General features: G+C 41.3%; 1 protein-coding gene and 2 non-coding genes across 3 annotated transcripts; 2 read left to right on the top strand and 1 right to left on the bottom strand.

Annotated features, from left to right (window-relative positions):
- Positions 1 to 4006: 4006 nt before the first annotated feature.
- LOC118384879 (CCAAT/enhancer-binding protein zeta-like) lies at positions 4007 to 10554 on the bottom strand. Its single transcript, XM_035771567.2, has 16 exons — positions 10424 to 10554; positions 9011 to 9242; positions 8644 to 8791; positions 8173 to 8261; positions 7887 to 7940; positions 7589 to 7691; positions 7348 to 7416; positions 7189 to 7255; positions 6922 to 7028; positions 6738 to 6804; positions 6388 to 6584; positions 6205 to 6222; positions 5987 to 6082; positions 5824 to 5888; positions 5575 to 5656; positions 4007 to 5196 (listed from the first exon to the last, which is right to left on the bottom strand). The coding sequence occupies exons 1-16, from the start codon at positions 10552 to 10554 to the stop codon at positions 5036 to 5038; spliced, it is 1686 nt and encodes a 561-aa protein (XP_035627460.2). The 3' UTR covers positions 4007 to 5035.
- Positions 10555 to 11111: 557 nt separating this feature from the next.
- Positions 11112 to 11190, top strand: LOC118385761 (small nucleolar RNA SNORD72). The gene has a single exon (XR_004826105.1). It is a non-coding gene; the product is annotated as a small nucleolar RNA SNORD72 (small nucleolar RNA).
- A 1003-nt stretch (positions 11191 to 12193) lies between these two features.
- LOC118385760 (small nucleolar RNA SNORD72) lies at positions 12194 to 12272 on the top strand. Its single transcript, XR_004826104.1, has one exon. It is a non-coding gene; the product is annotated as a small nucleolar RNA SNORD72 (small nucleolar RNA).
- Positions 12273 to 16127: the final 3855 nt, after the last annotated feature.

The following is a 16127-nucleotide window of genomic DNA, read 5'->3' as shown; positions in this document are numbered from 1 at the left end:
TCATACCGCTCAGGAAGGAGATGTGTTCTTTCTCCTAGAGATGAACATACTTTGGTGCAAAAAGTGCTAATCAATCCAAGAACAACAGCAAAGGACCTTGTGAAGATGCTGGAGGAAACAGGTACAAAGTATCTATATCCACAGTAAAACAAGTCCTATATCGACATAACCTGAAAGGCCGCTCAGCAAGGAAGAAGCCACTGCTCCAAAACCGCCATAAAAAAAGCCAGACTATGGTTTGCTACTGCACATGGGGACAAAGATTGTACTTTTTGGAGAAATGTCCTCTGGTCTGAGGAAACAAAAATAGAACTGTTTGGCCATAATGACCATCGTTATGTTTGGAGGAAAAATGGGGAGGCTTGCAAGCTGAAGAACACCATCCCACCGTGAAGCATGGGGTGGCAGCATCGTGTTGTGGGGGTGCTTTGCTGCAGGAGGGACTGGTGCACTTCACAAAATAGATGGCATCATGAGGTAGAACAATTATATGGATATATTGAAGCAAAATCTCAATATATCAGTCAGGAATTTAAAGTTTGGTCGCAAATGGGTCTTCCAAATGGACAATGACCCCAAGCATACTTCCAAAGTTTTTCAAAATGTCTTCAGGACAACAAAATCAATGTATTGGAGTGGTCATCACAAAGCCCTGATCTCAATCCCATAGAAAATTTGAGGGCAGAACTGAAAAAGCATGTGTGAGTAAGGAGGACTACAAACCTGACTCAGTTACACCAGCTCTGTCAGGAGGAATGGGCCAGAATTCACCTAACTTATTGTGGGAAGCTTGTGGTTTGACCCAAATTAAACCATTTAAAGGCAATGCTACCAAATACTAATTGAGTGTATGTAAACTTCTGACCCACTGGGAATGTGATGAAAGAAATAAAAGCTGAAATAAAACATTCTCTCTACTATTATTCTGACATTTCACGTTCTTAAAATAAAGTGGTGATCTTAACTGACCTAAGACATGGAATTTTTACTAGGATGAAATGGCAGGAATTGTGAAAAAACTGAGTTTAAATGTACTTAACTAAGGTGTATGTAAACTAGCGACTTCAACTGTAAATATGTGGTGTGTGTGTATAAACAGTGCCACAATGTACAGTCGTAGAAATTTTAGAACGAACTGTTGGTGATACAGTATTTAAATACACAGTGTGAAACGGCCCACTGGGCACACATTGGTTGAATCAACATTGTTTTCACATCATATCAATGGAGTTGCATTGAACCAATGTGGAAAAGATGTTGAATTGATGTCTGTACCCAGTGGGGGAAGTATCCAGGGGTTCAATCAAATCATTTCTGGGTAACAGTTAAGTCGCTTACTGTAATAGTTTTCCATTAAAAGGTCAAAAACAACAAAAATAGCTTTCTCAAGCAATCATTTTGCTTGGACTGTCTGGGAGTGGTCTGAGTGAGGGACCTAATTGGAGGGGCCTAATGGGAGGGATATGTGACCTGAAAACTAGATGTTATTGGCAGAGAGGTTTGGAACTCTCTGTTATTGGTCTATTAAACTATAACGCCTGGTGATGTCACCAGGCCATGGTTTATAACATGGTCCACAATTGTGGCTCTGATTTCATCAGGGGCTCTGTCTTCTACCTCTTCCTCTATTATGTCTTCCCCTAAAACATCCACCACCACACATTCTTACACATCTTCTGATTTCTCTTCCACCAGCATGTGGCTGCTGTTCAGGGTTCTGATGTTCCTCCATGTTCAAAAATGTACTGATTGTGCTGTGGGAAAGCTCCATTATATATGCTTCCAAACTTGATTGGTTGATTGGTAAGATTGTGATTCCTATTTCATTACTATGTCAGCTGGTAGGTAATTTGCCAATTTAGCAGACATCACAAACATTCCATGTCATAGATATTTATGCAATATACATGTATGTCTGACAGATTGTGATAATTGAATGGATCATTTTGCACGATGAAAGAATGTTTAGAAGTTGTGAAGAGTATGACAGTTTCACTGAGAATCAACTCATCAGTTTTAATCAGCAAGTCATGTGCATGTAGCTATTGTGCAAATTGTAGACAATTGTAAGTACGCTTTTGCACACATTTGCCAAAACACATGCAATTTGCTTAAATGAATAAGAAATTCAAATCTGGTGTGAACCAGAAACTAATTGTTCAGAGATTTGAACATATTGTTTTGAAATAAATCATTCTCTTTTGAGAATTGAGCCAAAGCGATTGAGAAAATCTGTAATACATTTGTCCAAATACTTTCTTCAAATGGGGGGACTAGAGACATAAAATACGTTCATTTCTAAACGGTAAAACAGTCTGAATTCATATGGAGGGGAGTGTAGATCCCCTTATAAACATTTCACATAATAGTACATAATACTAAAGTCATAATGCATTCGTTTTTAAAAAAAAGCATAGAGGTTAATCTATCTGTGAGCACAGTTGCTTAGGTGTGGTTTCTCACCTTGGTGAAATGGAGATCTGCGGTGAAAATAAGATCCTCTCCTCCTTAAAAATGCAGCCTACTTGGAAATGGCTTGTTTCCTCCCTACTAGGGCATCTTTGCTCTGTGGAGGCAGATAAGCACAGGTGTGATTACAGACTGATGATCCTATGGTGATATGAGAATAGACTAAATAAATAACTTCGGTAATTGAATTCCTCCCTTCCTCCCCCAATCATTCCTGTACTTTTTTTTAACCAAATGAAATTGATTTATCATGCCCTGCCTGTTATATCTTGAGTACAGTGTCCCCTTGTGGTGAGTCCTCGCAGTAGCAGGGAGCAGTGTTAACAGAAAGGCTTTCACACCGCCCTGCATAGTGGTCGTCATTAGTTACCACAGCCACAAAGCCATAAACCCCGTTTATTTCCTCAATTTATCTTCTTAAAAATTGATTTTAAAACTTCACCCCAACCTTAACCACACTGATAACCTTATGCCCAACCCTAACCTCAAATTAAGACCAAAAAGCACATTTTTGCTTTCATGAATTTCACAATATAGACCTAGCCAATTTTGACTTGGTGGCTGTGCTATCATTTGAAACCCTGTATGCCTCATCTGTGTGTACGTACTGCACAGAAAGGTAGGTTGTTATAACAACATAAAACCGATATTACAATCTATTTCATTTGTAATACGACAAGTATTTGTTTTGTTAGGATATGTGTACTGAAAAGTATGGGTTGTCAGTGCTTACGCGTGTTCTCTGCTGAAATAAACAGTTGTCTGTCTTAATCGGGTTCCCAAGTGGCACAGCCGTCGAAGGCACTGCATCCCAGTTCGCTTCACGACAGTCTCTGGTTCGAATCCAGGATGTATCACATCCGGCCGTGATTGGGAGTCCCATACGGCGGCGCACAATTGGCCCAGTGTTTTCCGGTTTTGACCGGGGTAAGCCGTCATTGTAAATAATAATTTGTTCTTAACTGACTTGCCTAGTTAAATACAGGTTCAAATTTAAAAAAGGCTATGAATTTGGATTGAATCAAAGATCATGGATACACTAACAAGATGACATGTCTCTCCGCCCTAACACTTGGAGTTGTTGTCCAAAAAGCGGCACCGCACTAGCTCCCGCCCATCCTTTTTTTGGATTAGTGGATAGATCTCGTTAATGTAATGTTTTTGAAAATTCGTTTTGGTTACGTCAACCGCCTGTAATTCAATGGAGAGACGCTACTATATATGCATATCCGAGTGTTTTCTTAGTTGCCGTGATGTCACGTGTCCTACATAGATCAGTACACTCTTAACGTAACATTTCCGAACTTGTATTCGATAAAATAAACTTCATGTAGCCTCCATACAAAAATCCTTGCTTGGTGGGCGAAACAACACCAACTGCTGGGAGACAGATTGAAGGCATTGTGATAGGACCTCCGATTGAAGGCATTGTGATAGGAAAGACTGAGAACCTCACAAAGCCTAAGTGGCCCAGACCCTTTGGCACTGTTAGCAAAGATACTGTTCAAAGGAGTAGTACTACTTGAAGTGACAGGTGTGCTGGGTGCTTGTGGTCTTTTTTATTACAAGATGTACACAAGTCATGGTAACATTTACATTTGATATATAAATGACATTTGCCATGTACACGGACTATGTACACCATTGCTTTGTAACAAAATGTTAATTTATTTTTATTTCAGAAACAGTATGAACAACATGCTTCTTTCTCTCTGTTCTGGAGGGTACGGGCTATAGACAGTTCAAAACATACAAACTTGAAGAATCGTTCCAATTCCAAACTGCACAGCAATAAAATCGGCACCAAATATTAAAAACGTTTAATCTCCAGTTACAATTATTACAGACCAGACATTATAGTATGCTAATGTTTTCATTTTGTATTTACCTTGTATAAACCTATACAAAATATTGAACAGAGTTGAAATGTCAATACAGAGAATATGGCTGTTTACACAGGCAGCCCAAGGTAACTTCAAAGCATGACAGCCCAATTATGGGTAAGAGCTGATCTGATTGGTCAATAGTTCAATTAGTGGAAAAATTATCAGAATTGGGCTGCCTGTGTAAACGCAGCCTACTTAATTTTACACAGGCATGAAGTAGTTTATCCAATGATCGGTAGAACAAACCAGGAACTGTCAACAGGTATAGATAAAGGCAATACAGTTTGCACTAATGAACACACCCCTGGCATGTCACCCACTTGCTCTCAAATCCCATTAACCCTGGCATATTCGTTGGACTTCTAATAAACTAGAGACAGAATAATAGTGTTAGGCTGCATTCACACAGCCACCCTAATTCTGATCCCCCCCCCTCCATTAATTTGTCTTTTGACCAATCACATAAAATCTTTCAGAGCTGATTAGTCAACAGACCAATTAGTGTAAAAAAAATCTGAATTCGGCTGCCTGTGTGAATGCAGCCTAAAACACCATCACTTTGTCTGTACAGCGAATATCCCGGGGTTTATAGGATTCGAGAGCAAGACCTTGAAAGATTGTTCCAAGAAGGCGTAGAGCATGAACACAAACTTAAGTGATCTTAGGTTCAGAAATGATTACTACTTCTTGAAAGTATTTCTGCCAGCCTTTGATTTGCCAAACGGTTGCTTGCCAAACTGTTTCTTCTTGTTAAACATGGCCTTCTTCTTCCGTAGGGTCTTTACATCTCTACCTCGGACCCAATCGTCTCTCTGGGCCTCCCACTTGAGCTGCCTGACACCTGGAGGAGAAGAGCAACTTACTCTGCATCCTCTACTAAAGTTTGGTCATCTACTGTATTCAACAACCTGTTTGATATGAAATGTACCCTGACGTGGACTGAATTCAGTACTGTCTTAGGGTTGGTTAACTGCTAATCTCTCAAGCATGATGGAGCTATCTATTTTGTGCAACTTTGACAGGAACACTAGTGACTGAGTGTGCTCCAAACTGCTGACTCTCTCCATGTGGATATGCTGTAGTTAAGCTAGTATCTAGCCAACTGAGTAAAGTCATTTATACAATTGGGCTTTTTTCTTCTTCTGTCAGGTGACACTAACTGTAGTATTCAATAAGACATGGGACATGTTTAATAGACTGTATTTAAGCCAAGGCTTACCTGCTTTGTCTTTGTTGGCCATGGCATTCATGCGGATGTTGTCAAACTTTGAGCCAGCATTTTCATCCAACATAAATCCAAACTGGGAAAAAATTAAATAGACATTTAGCATTCAGTGATATCCTTTTAGTTTCATTACAAGAAACTGTTCAACAAACTGACGGGTAGCATAACCGTAATAGGATAGCCATCAGCACGCCAACTTAACATTGGGAGATATGAGAAATATGATAGGCATGACCATCTCACCTCTTCAGCAGATGCAAACATGGCTGTGTCCTTCTTTCCTTTGTGTTTCTTCCCTGGTTTGGAACCTACAAATGGAAGAATGTGGACATGTCAGATAAGATTCTACACTTCTAAATGAGACTCAGAGCAGTTCAACAGTACACATAGAGGCCCAGCTACTAACCTAGAGACCCAGTGTAGTTAAGATCCTCTGATGCCTTCCTCTTGCTCTTTTTAGAACCTGGAGTGATGTTTGGAACCTCCATCTCATCGTCAGAATCTTGAGGGGAAAACAATATTTTTGAAGAGTCAACTTTTTAATAGCCATTCACAATTATGCCCTTTTGAAAGTAATTTATGTTAAGAAAATTGACTTAAAATTACCACCAAAAGCAAAATCACCATCATCAAGTTCTGGAACTGAAAGAGACAAGAAATGAGAGTAAAGTCTGCACTCGTGGAGGCATGGGTTAATGGGACTTTCCACCATATTTCATAAACCAGTCATTTCATTTCAAACTAGTCAAGGGAAGTTAACAATTGCACACTTTGGGAGGAAGGAGAGATATTGGGACATAAACATACCTTCCTCATCATCATCCTCCCCAGCGGGGTCCATGAAGGACCCTCCCTCCTCCTCCAGTTCATCTCCAAAGTCCTCCTCATCCATACTGCCAAGGGACACCTCCTCATCATCCAGATCACCATCCAAGTCATCATCCAGGTCCGACTCATCCTCATCTCCACCCTTCTTCCCCTTCTTAGATTTGGTCTTAACATTGCTGCAAAATGCACAAACAAAATGTCAGATATATCATTCAGTATAAAAAATTAAATAAAAATCACTGGGAACCATTTCAATGCCATGTTTGATAGGTGTACACATGAATCACTGATGATATCTGAATGCAAAGCTTTATCAAACTTGTACTTACCCTGCAAAGTCCAGGTCTGTTTCATCAATTGGCAAGTCAGTGAAGTAACTGTCTCCCTCGTATGAATCTGGATAGGGCGAGAAGGCAACCAAAAACGAGTCAACCAAAGATGAGCCTGAAGTCTGATATACATTGACCCATTTCCTGAATTTTGGTCCTTGAACTTGAACTTCCTTGAACTTACCGAGCAGAGTCTCAAACTCATCATCGTCCACGTCCTCCACACTCTCGTTATCTCCATCTCCTCGTGGCCGACGCAGTGCCTTCTCCGCTTCTCGTTTCTTGAAGAACCTAGCGTGGGGAACGGGGCATTTAAAGACAGCCCAGAACGAGTCACTCAAACAATGGACCATTACATTTTCTTTGCTGCCTTATTCACAATATATACATATATTTTTTAAATCTGACAGTGTTACTCAAAAGGTCCGTCTATATAATCATAGTTACTCACCGATAGAAGAAGACCTCATCCGCAGGAATCTGACTCTCCTTATTGGACAGGAACTCCTCACAGTTCACTGAGAGATGGGAGAAAGAAGACTTGCCTTACTTCTGCTCAATAAAGTGACCCCTTTATCATCCTTTATAGTGATTCAAAAGACACACTCACCAGGTAAATTGTGGATGTTATTCATGGTCAGCTTCTGTTTGGGCTGCATAACTGTAGCGTCTGTGTTTTCTGAGAATGATTGAGATGAAAACAGTTTCAACCAAGACGAAAAGGTAGGGTGAATAACTGATTTGGGGAATGAACTGACACCAGACAGTTGACTAATAATGTGAACCGGGCAATGAAATGCATTTATGGTGGACTGAGAGAAAAAGGCAACTGAAAATGTTGGAAATATTACGTTTGCCCTTCAGTTGCTTGGGATTCCTGAAGACGAAGCGATCCAAGAACTTGCTGAGAGTGAAGTCCTGGAGAGGGTCTCCTGTGTAGTTGATGAACTCTCCCTGAGGAAATGATGCAGAGGGGAAAGGGATGAATTAAACACAGAAAAACTCAAGTGGGAGTCAGAAGGATAGTGAGGGCTAGCCCTGATACCCACTTGGGCCCATTGCTACACAGGCAACTTCTTTGTATACATTTTTTGGTAATAAGCACAAAGTTTCCCCAAACAGAATTTTTTTTTTTTAAGTTCATTTTACCTGTAGGATTGTCTTGGCGAACAGTGACACTGATGGGTGGAAATGTGCAGAGAGCTGAGGGGGAAAGACAAGATGTAAAATAACAACATAAGTGGATTCTCCTATGGTACATCACGTTTTCTCAAGCAAGCCTGTAACACAGAGCACCTTTCTCTCGTCACACAACTGACGGCGTCCCAAATGGCGCCCTATTATCTAGTGCAATATGGGCCCTGGTCAAAAGTAGTGCACTATATGGGGAACAGGGTTTCACCTGGGATGTGCCCAATATTGTCATGAGGCTCACCCTGTGCAGCTCCCATAACGTGGTGTGGTCAGCCCCACAGAATAGGGGGTTTCTGTGTAACGGGTCGTAGGTATCCATACTCTTCCCACCTGGACAACAAAAGAACGAGTATGCATGAAGAGGGCGAAAGGTGACCACTGAATATACAGGAGTCACAATCAAAACATAATTATACTTACATTACAAGACAAATGTTTACAGTTTTATTTGAGTTATTTTACCTTTATTTAACTAGGCAAGTCAGTTCAGAACAAATTCTTATTTTCAATGGCGGCCAGGGGCAGAACGACAGATATTTACCTTGTCAGCTTGGGGATTTGAACATGAAACCTTTTGGTTACTAGTCCAATGCTCGAACCACTAGGCTACCCCACAATAATCAATGCATTTATAAGTATCTGGGTGTAGGATTTCCCCAAATATGTGAATTGAAAATAATGTTAAGGGGGTGGTCTTAATAATAAATCTCACCTTCAATGTTTTGGTGATGTACCCACGACGATGCAGTGGGCTTCGGAATGATCTCACGCTGTCCTTCCTCCACTTTATCTGCATCTACAAACCTCTCCTCATCATCCTCTTCTTCCTTAAGATCTTTGAAATTCTCCTCTTCACCATCCTGCAATCATATCATAATATGCGAGATCAAGTGACATGATGACAAAAATCATTAGAATAAATTAATCTAATGGCTGGTTTCCCAAATATAGATTAAGTCTAGTCCTGGACTAGTGTTAGACTGTGCCTGGGAAACTTTCCCCAAGAGTTCCATTATGTGATTGTGCACAATATGAAAATAACTAGTACTTCATTCTGATGTCATTGAGCTTGGCCTTACCCCACACTCCTGCAGCAGCAGCTTGAGGCCTGGTTTGGCCTTCATGACCTCTGATACAAGGAAGAGAGCCCCGCAGGCAAATGTAGGGTTCTGTTCACAGCTGACCTGCAGCAGCCTCTTCACAAAGCCTTTGACCCGCGGCAGGACGATGTCTGCCTTCAGAGACTTGTACAGCAGGTTGAGGAACATACTCTGCCTGGAGCACAGAGTCAGACCTGGGTCCATGAGCTTCCTGTAAACCAAAAAACATAGATGCGTCAATCAAACATCATGATCATTGTATACTAAACAAAAATATAAAACGCAACATGTAAAGGGTTGGTCCCATGTTTCATGAGCTGAGTTGGTAGAGCATGGCGCTTGCAACGCCAGGATTGTGGGTTTGATTCCCACAGGGGACCAGTACGAAAAATAACAAAAATGCAAGCACTCACTGCTGTAAGTCACTCTGGATAAGTGTCTCCTAAATGACTCAAATGTCAAATAAAAGATCTCAGAAATGTTCCATATGCACAGAAAAGCTTATTTCGCTCAGATTTTGTGCAAAAATATGTTTACATCCCTGTGAGCATTTCTCCTTTGCCAAGATAATCGATTTACCTGACAGGTGTGTCATATCAAGAAGATGATTAAACAGCATGATCATTACAGAGGTGCACCTTGTGCTAGGGACTTTAAAAGGCCACCCTAAAGTGTTCAGCTGTCACAACACAATGCCACAGATGTCTCAAGTCTCGAGGGAGCATGAAATCGACACGATGACAGCAGGAATGTCCACCAGAGCTGCTTTCAGAGAATTGAATGTTAATTTCACTACCATAAGCCGCCTCAAACATTGTTTTTGAGAATTAGGCAGTACGTCCAACTGGCCTCACAACCGCAGACCACGTGTAACTACGCCAGCCCAGGACTGCCACATCTGGCTTCTTATCCTGCGGGATCATCTAAGACCAGTCACCCGGAAAGCTGATGAAACTGAGGAGTATTTCTGTCTCTAATGAAGCCACTTTGAGGGGGAAAATGTGTTCTGATTGGCTGGGCTTGGCTCCCAAGTGGGTGGGCATATGCTCTCCCAGGCCCACCCATGGCTGCGCTCCTGCCGAGTCATGTGAACCCATAGATTAGGGCCTACTGAATTCATTTCAATTGACTAATTTCCTTATATGAACTGTAACTCAGTAAACTTGTTGTGTATATTTTTGTTCGGTACAGTCAACGGTATGTTTACTATAACACTGCAAAATATTGAAATGCAAAATGAGGTCCCATGACTAAATATTATCAAGTTAGTATAAATTAGACAACTATTAAGAGACAGACAGCAAACAAATTCACATTTTCTGGGGACAGGATTTGATACAACATACAGCCATTCTTCTTGATCACACCAGCAAGTCTAGAAGTGCAGTTTACCTGTAGAGAGCCACATAGTAGCGGTCTGAGACAATCTGCTGAGAGTCCATCACCTGGAAGAGCAGCATGAGAGCCTGGACGGCAGTGTTGAACTTTGCCAGGTGCACTACTTTAAACAAAAGTCCACCCATGAAATGCCTGCTAATTAGAAGGTCCTGTGTAAATTGAATTTTCAACCAGCAACTATCAGGAAATAACACTGATTTAAAAAATCACACTTTTACAGTGTTTCATTAGCTGTTGTACAATACAAAACAGGAAAACAGAATTTTGACTTCACTGGGCCTTCCAGGATACAAGTTAATTCTGTTTATTCTCTGGGGACAAAATGTCAAATAGAGGTGCTTATATGTGTCATTTTTCACTACATGTACAAGTGTGAAATGGAAATGTGTTTTTTGCAAATCCCAACTCCCCCTGAGAGTGGGGTCACAGCTAGGGGTCAGTCATTATTGATGTCAACCCTGGAACAATTAGGCTTAACAATTAGGCCTCATTGCTCAAGGGCACATCAGCAGATTTTACACCAAGATGGCTCGGGGATTCAAACCAGTGACCTTTTTGATTACTGGCCCAACGCTCTTAACCACTAGACTACATGTGGCCCTTCATAGCTTAATTACCTAAGCATGAAATCAAATGTACAACGAATAACTAATTATCTCCTATGAATTATCCATGTGCCATTGTCTTGTCAATTATGTTTTCAATACAAATGTCTGAATATATGAATTTCAGTGATTCTTACTTATTGACTGAGACAAAATCCCAACCTCTCCATGCATTTACACCAAATGGCAATGATCTATTTGGCAACATTTTGGTCCTTGTGTGTTTCAGACGAAGGGGACCTCGGCCTTTGGAAAGCGGCGTAATAAGACGCTGCGGTTCCAAGGCTTACCTCATCTACAGAAGTGGTCCTGCGGGAAGTGTGGTTACCCTGAGAAGCGCAAGAGAAGCTGTAAGTGCCCATGCCATTCCTTGAGATCGATAATTCAGATTATCCATGAATTGAAACTGCTGTATTGTAGTGATGGGATGTTCTGTACTTTTTACCGACTCCAGATCTTTTCAACTCGTTCAGGCAAAAGGACACATCTTTCAACTCATTTCGTTCATTTGATTCAGAAAGGCCCAGAGCACGCAGGACCCCTGACTGCGAACAATGAACTAAAAACTCGAAAGAATCATGATTCTACACACCTCTCGTTCTCCATAGGGGCTATTTGTAGCTGTTATTTGTGACTGAGATTTATAAAACTGTGCTTTGAGGCTACAAATACGATTACTTATTGATAGCTTTGAAACAAGGTCTTGTCCGGACTAGATTGTGAACAGTTTTTGGCGGAAGGCCTTTGGAGCAGAGGCATGTTCTGGTTTTACAAAGCTGCGTCATTTAACATTCAATAATCAATTAATAGCATTCATTCTTTCACCATGCAATCAATTATCAGTTCTAAACATGCGTTTTTCTTTATGCATGATCTATTTTTCCATGAGCACATGACGCAGTTTGTCTCCTGAGCCAGAGAGGCGAGTATTAATCCTGTCAGTAAAGTCGTTCAAAAATAATGAATGGTTTACGAACGGCACATCACTACTATATTATCTCCAAGAAGTCACAGACCTGTGGGTATTCTGTCTCAATATTGAATACCTAGGTTTGTTGGTGCATTGTCTTTCACTTTGTTTGCTTTACTGCTTGCCTTGTTGACTTGTTTTTGAATGTTTGACAGTGCAGCTTGAGTCAGTTCATGTTTATTACCCCGTGTCTTGTCAATTATGTTTTCAATACAAATGTCTGAACATATGGATTTCAGTGATTCTTACTTTGTGACTGAGACAAGACCCCCAACTCTCCATGCATGCACATAGGATGACAAATTAGGAAAATATTTTTTTTGTCCCCACAGCTGTTGACCCAGGGTGTGTATCACAGTGGCTTATGCTATCTGGGTGATTCGAACATAAGGAAATCAATGGTGGCTGCCATGACAAAAATACTCCTGAATGCATCATTTTGGGAATTTGATTCTCCCGACTGTCTGGCTATTATTTTGGGGATTTGTTAATTTTCAAAGATTTTGTTTATATATATATATGTTTATATAGCTGTGTGTCCATTTATCCTTTTTATATACTTTATATTTTGTTTATTTTTACAGTGAAAAAGAATACACTGAACAAAAATATAAACACAACATGTACATTTTTGGTCCCACGAGATTAAATAAAAGATCCCAGAAATATGCAATGCGCATAAATTATTTCACACAAATTTTGTGCACAAATTTGTTAACATCCCTGTTTGTGAGCATTTCTCCTTTGCTAAAATAATCCATCCACCTGACAGGTGTGTAGGGCTGACCCCGTTTAGTAGACAGTTTGTCGACCAATATTTTTTTTAGTTGAGCAGTGGTGTATGTATGTATATATATGTATGTTAGTGGAAACAAGACATCTGTCTGAGTCACACCTGTCTGAGTGGACTATTCAATTGCGGAGGCGGCATACCAGTAGTACAGTTACTGTTAATTATCATAATTTCTAATCTACAATGTTTGTTTAGTTATGGTAACTTCTGTTAATGCATTCAATATATTATTATTCGTTTTACCATTGTCATTGTAGGAGTGGACATGTTGTTTGCAGAGCGCACAAGCTAGTCTACACTTGTGAGGAAAAAGTTTTGGTTTATCTCATTCCATTTACGATGGTCAGTTTATTCATTGTCTTTTGTTTTAGAGCACTCCTTGAGTAAGGACACAAACCTGATTACGCATAGAACTAGGCCTAGGCTACCTGACCGGCAGGCAAACGTAAGCTTAAAAATTTTGCCATTTGTTAGGGCTGACCCCAATTGGTCGATTGTTTGGTCATTAGGCTGTTGATCGACCAATATTTTTTTTGTCAAGTGGGTGTGTGTGTTTATTTGCACCCAGCTCAGTGAACTAATACATTGCGGAAGCCTAGACTAAAAGCCAATTCAGACTTGATCTGAAAATGTGGTCAGAGGCTGGAGGGTGTGATGCAAAAGCGAAGCCTCCATAGGCATGCAGAGGCCAAATTGAGCTCTTCTACCACATAGCCATGCTCCTCCCAAATGTTCCCCTTTCTCAGTGTTTGAGTGGTCACATTATTTGAAGAGTGCACAACCTATGATGCAATGCAACAAGTTTTGATTTATTTCATTACATTTACGAGTTTTGACAATTTAGCCATTGTCTTTTGTTTGGAGGCTGTCAATGTTGAGTAAGGACACACACACATAGAAGTAGGCTTATAGGCTACCTGGCCTGCGTGCAAATGCAGGCATATAACTGTGCACATTTGGGGGATCTGTAAGTATTTCTGATTGGCTTAACGCACCACCACTAATGGCCTGGAGAGCTTCCCAAAGTAACGTTTTCTTCACCTCAAACATCCATTGAGAATTACAATAGTTCCTCAATATGTTTGAAAAATCTTTCTACCACTCTGTGTGAAATAAAAAAATGTAATGTTCTGATCCAGTGGAAACGTCATACTTCTTATCAATGCTGGACTTGGACAGAAATAGGTTCCGGTACTCATTTTGGGTGCTGGCACTGTTTATATTTAGGTGCAGGAGCTCCACAATACTTTTCAGCTAATATTCAATACGATGAACAGGAGCTCAAGCAGTAGAACATTTGAGGTGCCGGTACTCTGCTCCTGTGAGCTCCTGCCCAAGTCAGCACTGCTTCTTATCCCTTGCGTAAATAGCCTGAAACTCTGAGGGCCCAGAATATTTTATACAATGTTGAAAGTTCACTAGTGCAAGCTTTGGGTTAACTTAATAGTTAAACTCAGCAAAAAAAGAAACGTCCCCTCACTGTCAACTGCGTTTATTTGCAGCAAACGTGTACATATTTGTACGAACATAAGAGTCAACAACTGAGAAATAAACTGAACAAGTTCCACAGACATGTGACTAACAGAAATTGAATAATGTGTCCCTGAACAAAGGGGGGGGGGGGTCAAAATCAATAGTAACAGTCAGTATCCGGTGTGGCCACCACCAGTTCATCTCCTCATGGACTGCACCAGATTTACTAGTTATTGCTCTGAGATGTTACCCCACTCTTCCACCAAGCACCTGCAAATTCCTGGACATTTATGTGGGGAATGGCCCTAGCCCTCACCCTCCAATCCAACAGGTCCCAGACGTGCCCAATGGGATTGAGATCCGGGCTCATTGCTGGCCATAGTAGAACACTGACATTCCTGTTTTGCAGGAATTCATGCACACAACTGGCAGTATGGCTGGTGGCATTGTTATGCTGGAGGGTCATGTCAGGATGAGCCTGCAGGAAGAGTACCACATGAGGGAGGAGGATGTCTTCCCTGTAATGCACAGTGTTGAGATTGCCTGCAATGACAACAAGCTCAGTCCGATGATGCTGTGACACACCGCCCCAGACCATGACGGACCCTCCACCTCCAAAATCAATCCAGAGTACAAGCCTCGACTATCATTCAACTATAAACGCCAATCCGACCATCGCCCCTGTGAGAGAGAACCGCGACTCGTCAGTGAATAGCACTTTTTGCCATAACGCGTTAGTTGCTTACTGGACCCTGGCAATCTGTGTGAAATGTTTAACTAGCTAACGAACTATCTGTTAACAAATGTTTTCCCTCTATGTGTGTGGTAAAAAAAAAATAACAAGTGTAGCTGGACGTGGCTTAATCTGTCTGGTACAGACAACAGCCAGTGAAATTACAGGTCGCCAAATTCAAAACAGAAATCCCATAATTAAAATTCCTCAAACATACAAATATTATACACCATTTTAAAGATACACTTCTTGTAAATCCAGCCACAGTGTGCCATTTCAAATAGGCTTTACGGCGAAAGCACACCAAATGATTATGTTAGGTCTGTCAGGATTTGGCCAGGGTTGTTCCGGTTTTTGTCACTAGATGCCCCCATTGTGCCTTTTGACCTTTTGTTTTCCCTTGATCCCCATTATTATTTGCACCTGTGCCTCGTTTCCCCTGATTGTATTTAAACCCTTTGTTTTCCTCAGTCCTTTGCTCTGTGTTTGTATGTTAGCACCCAGCCCTAGTACTCGGTGTTCGCGGTGTTCCAAGCGCTCATAAACGATGTGCTTAGGGATATGCTTAACATATTTGTGTTTGTTTACTTGGATGACATCCTCATCTTTTCGAGCTCTCTTCAAGAACACACAAAGCATGTCAGACAAGCACTCAAACGCCTCCTAGACAGCCATCTGTACGTTAAGCCGTAAAAATGTGAATTCCATTCATGCCGAGTACAATTCCTGGGATTTGTAGTGGAACCCGGTCGAGTCCAAATGGACCCCAGGAAGGTAGGGGCGGTAGCGGATTGGCCCACCCCCAAATCCGTTAAGGAAGTTCAGCGTTTCCTGGGCTTCACTAACTTTTACCGCATGTTCATCAAGAACTTCAGCTTGGTGGCAGCCCCTCTCTCAGCTTTAACCAAGGGTGGCAATGCAAGGTTTTTGTGGGGAAGAGAAGCTGAGACGGCCTTCCAAGGACTCAAGCAGCGCGTCCTCTCTGCTCCCATCCTGATACTACCGACTACGGATGAACCGTTTGTGGTGGAGGTAGACGCCTCAGAGGTTGGTGTTGGAGCTGTCCTGTCTCAGAGGGGTGAAGACAAGAAGCTTCATCCGTGCGCTTTCTTCTCACACCGGCT

Source organism: Oncorhynchus keta, chromosome 6 (genome assembly GCF_023373465.1).
Source record: "Oncorhynchus keta strain PuntledgeMale-10-30-2019 chromosome 6, Oket_V2, whole genome shotgun sequence".
NCBI lineage: Eukaryota > Metazoa > Chordata > Actinopteri > Salmoniformes > Salmonidae > Oncorhynchus > Oncorhynchus keta.
The sequence above is the reverse complement of the archived record's forward strand: the minus strand, read 5'-3'. Positions and strand labels throughout refer to the sequence as shown.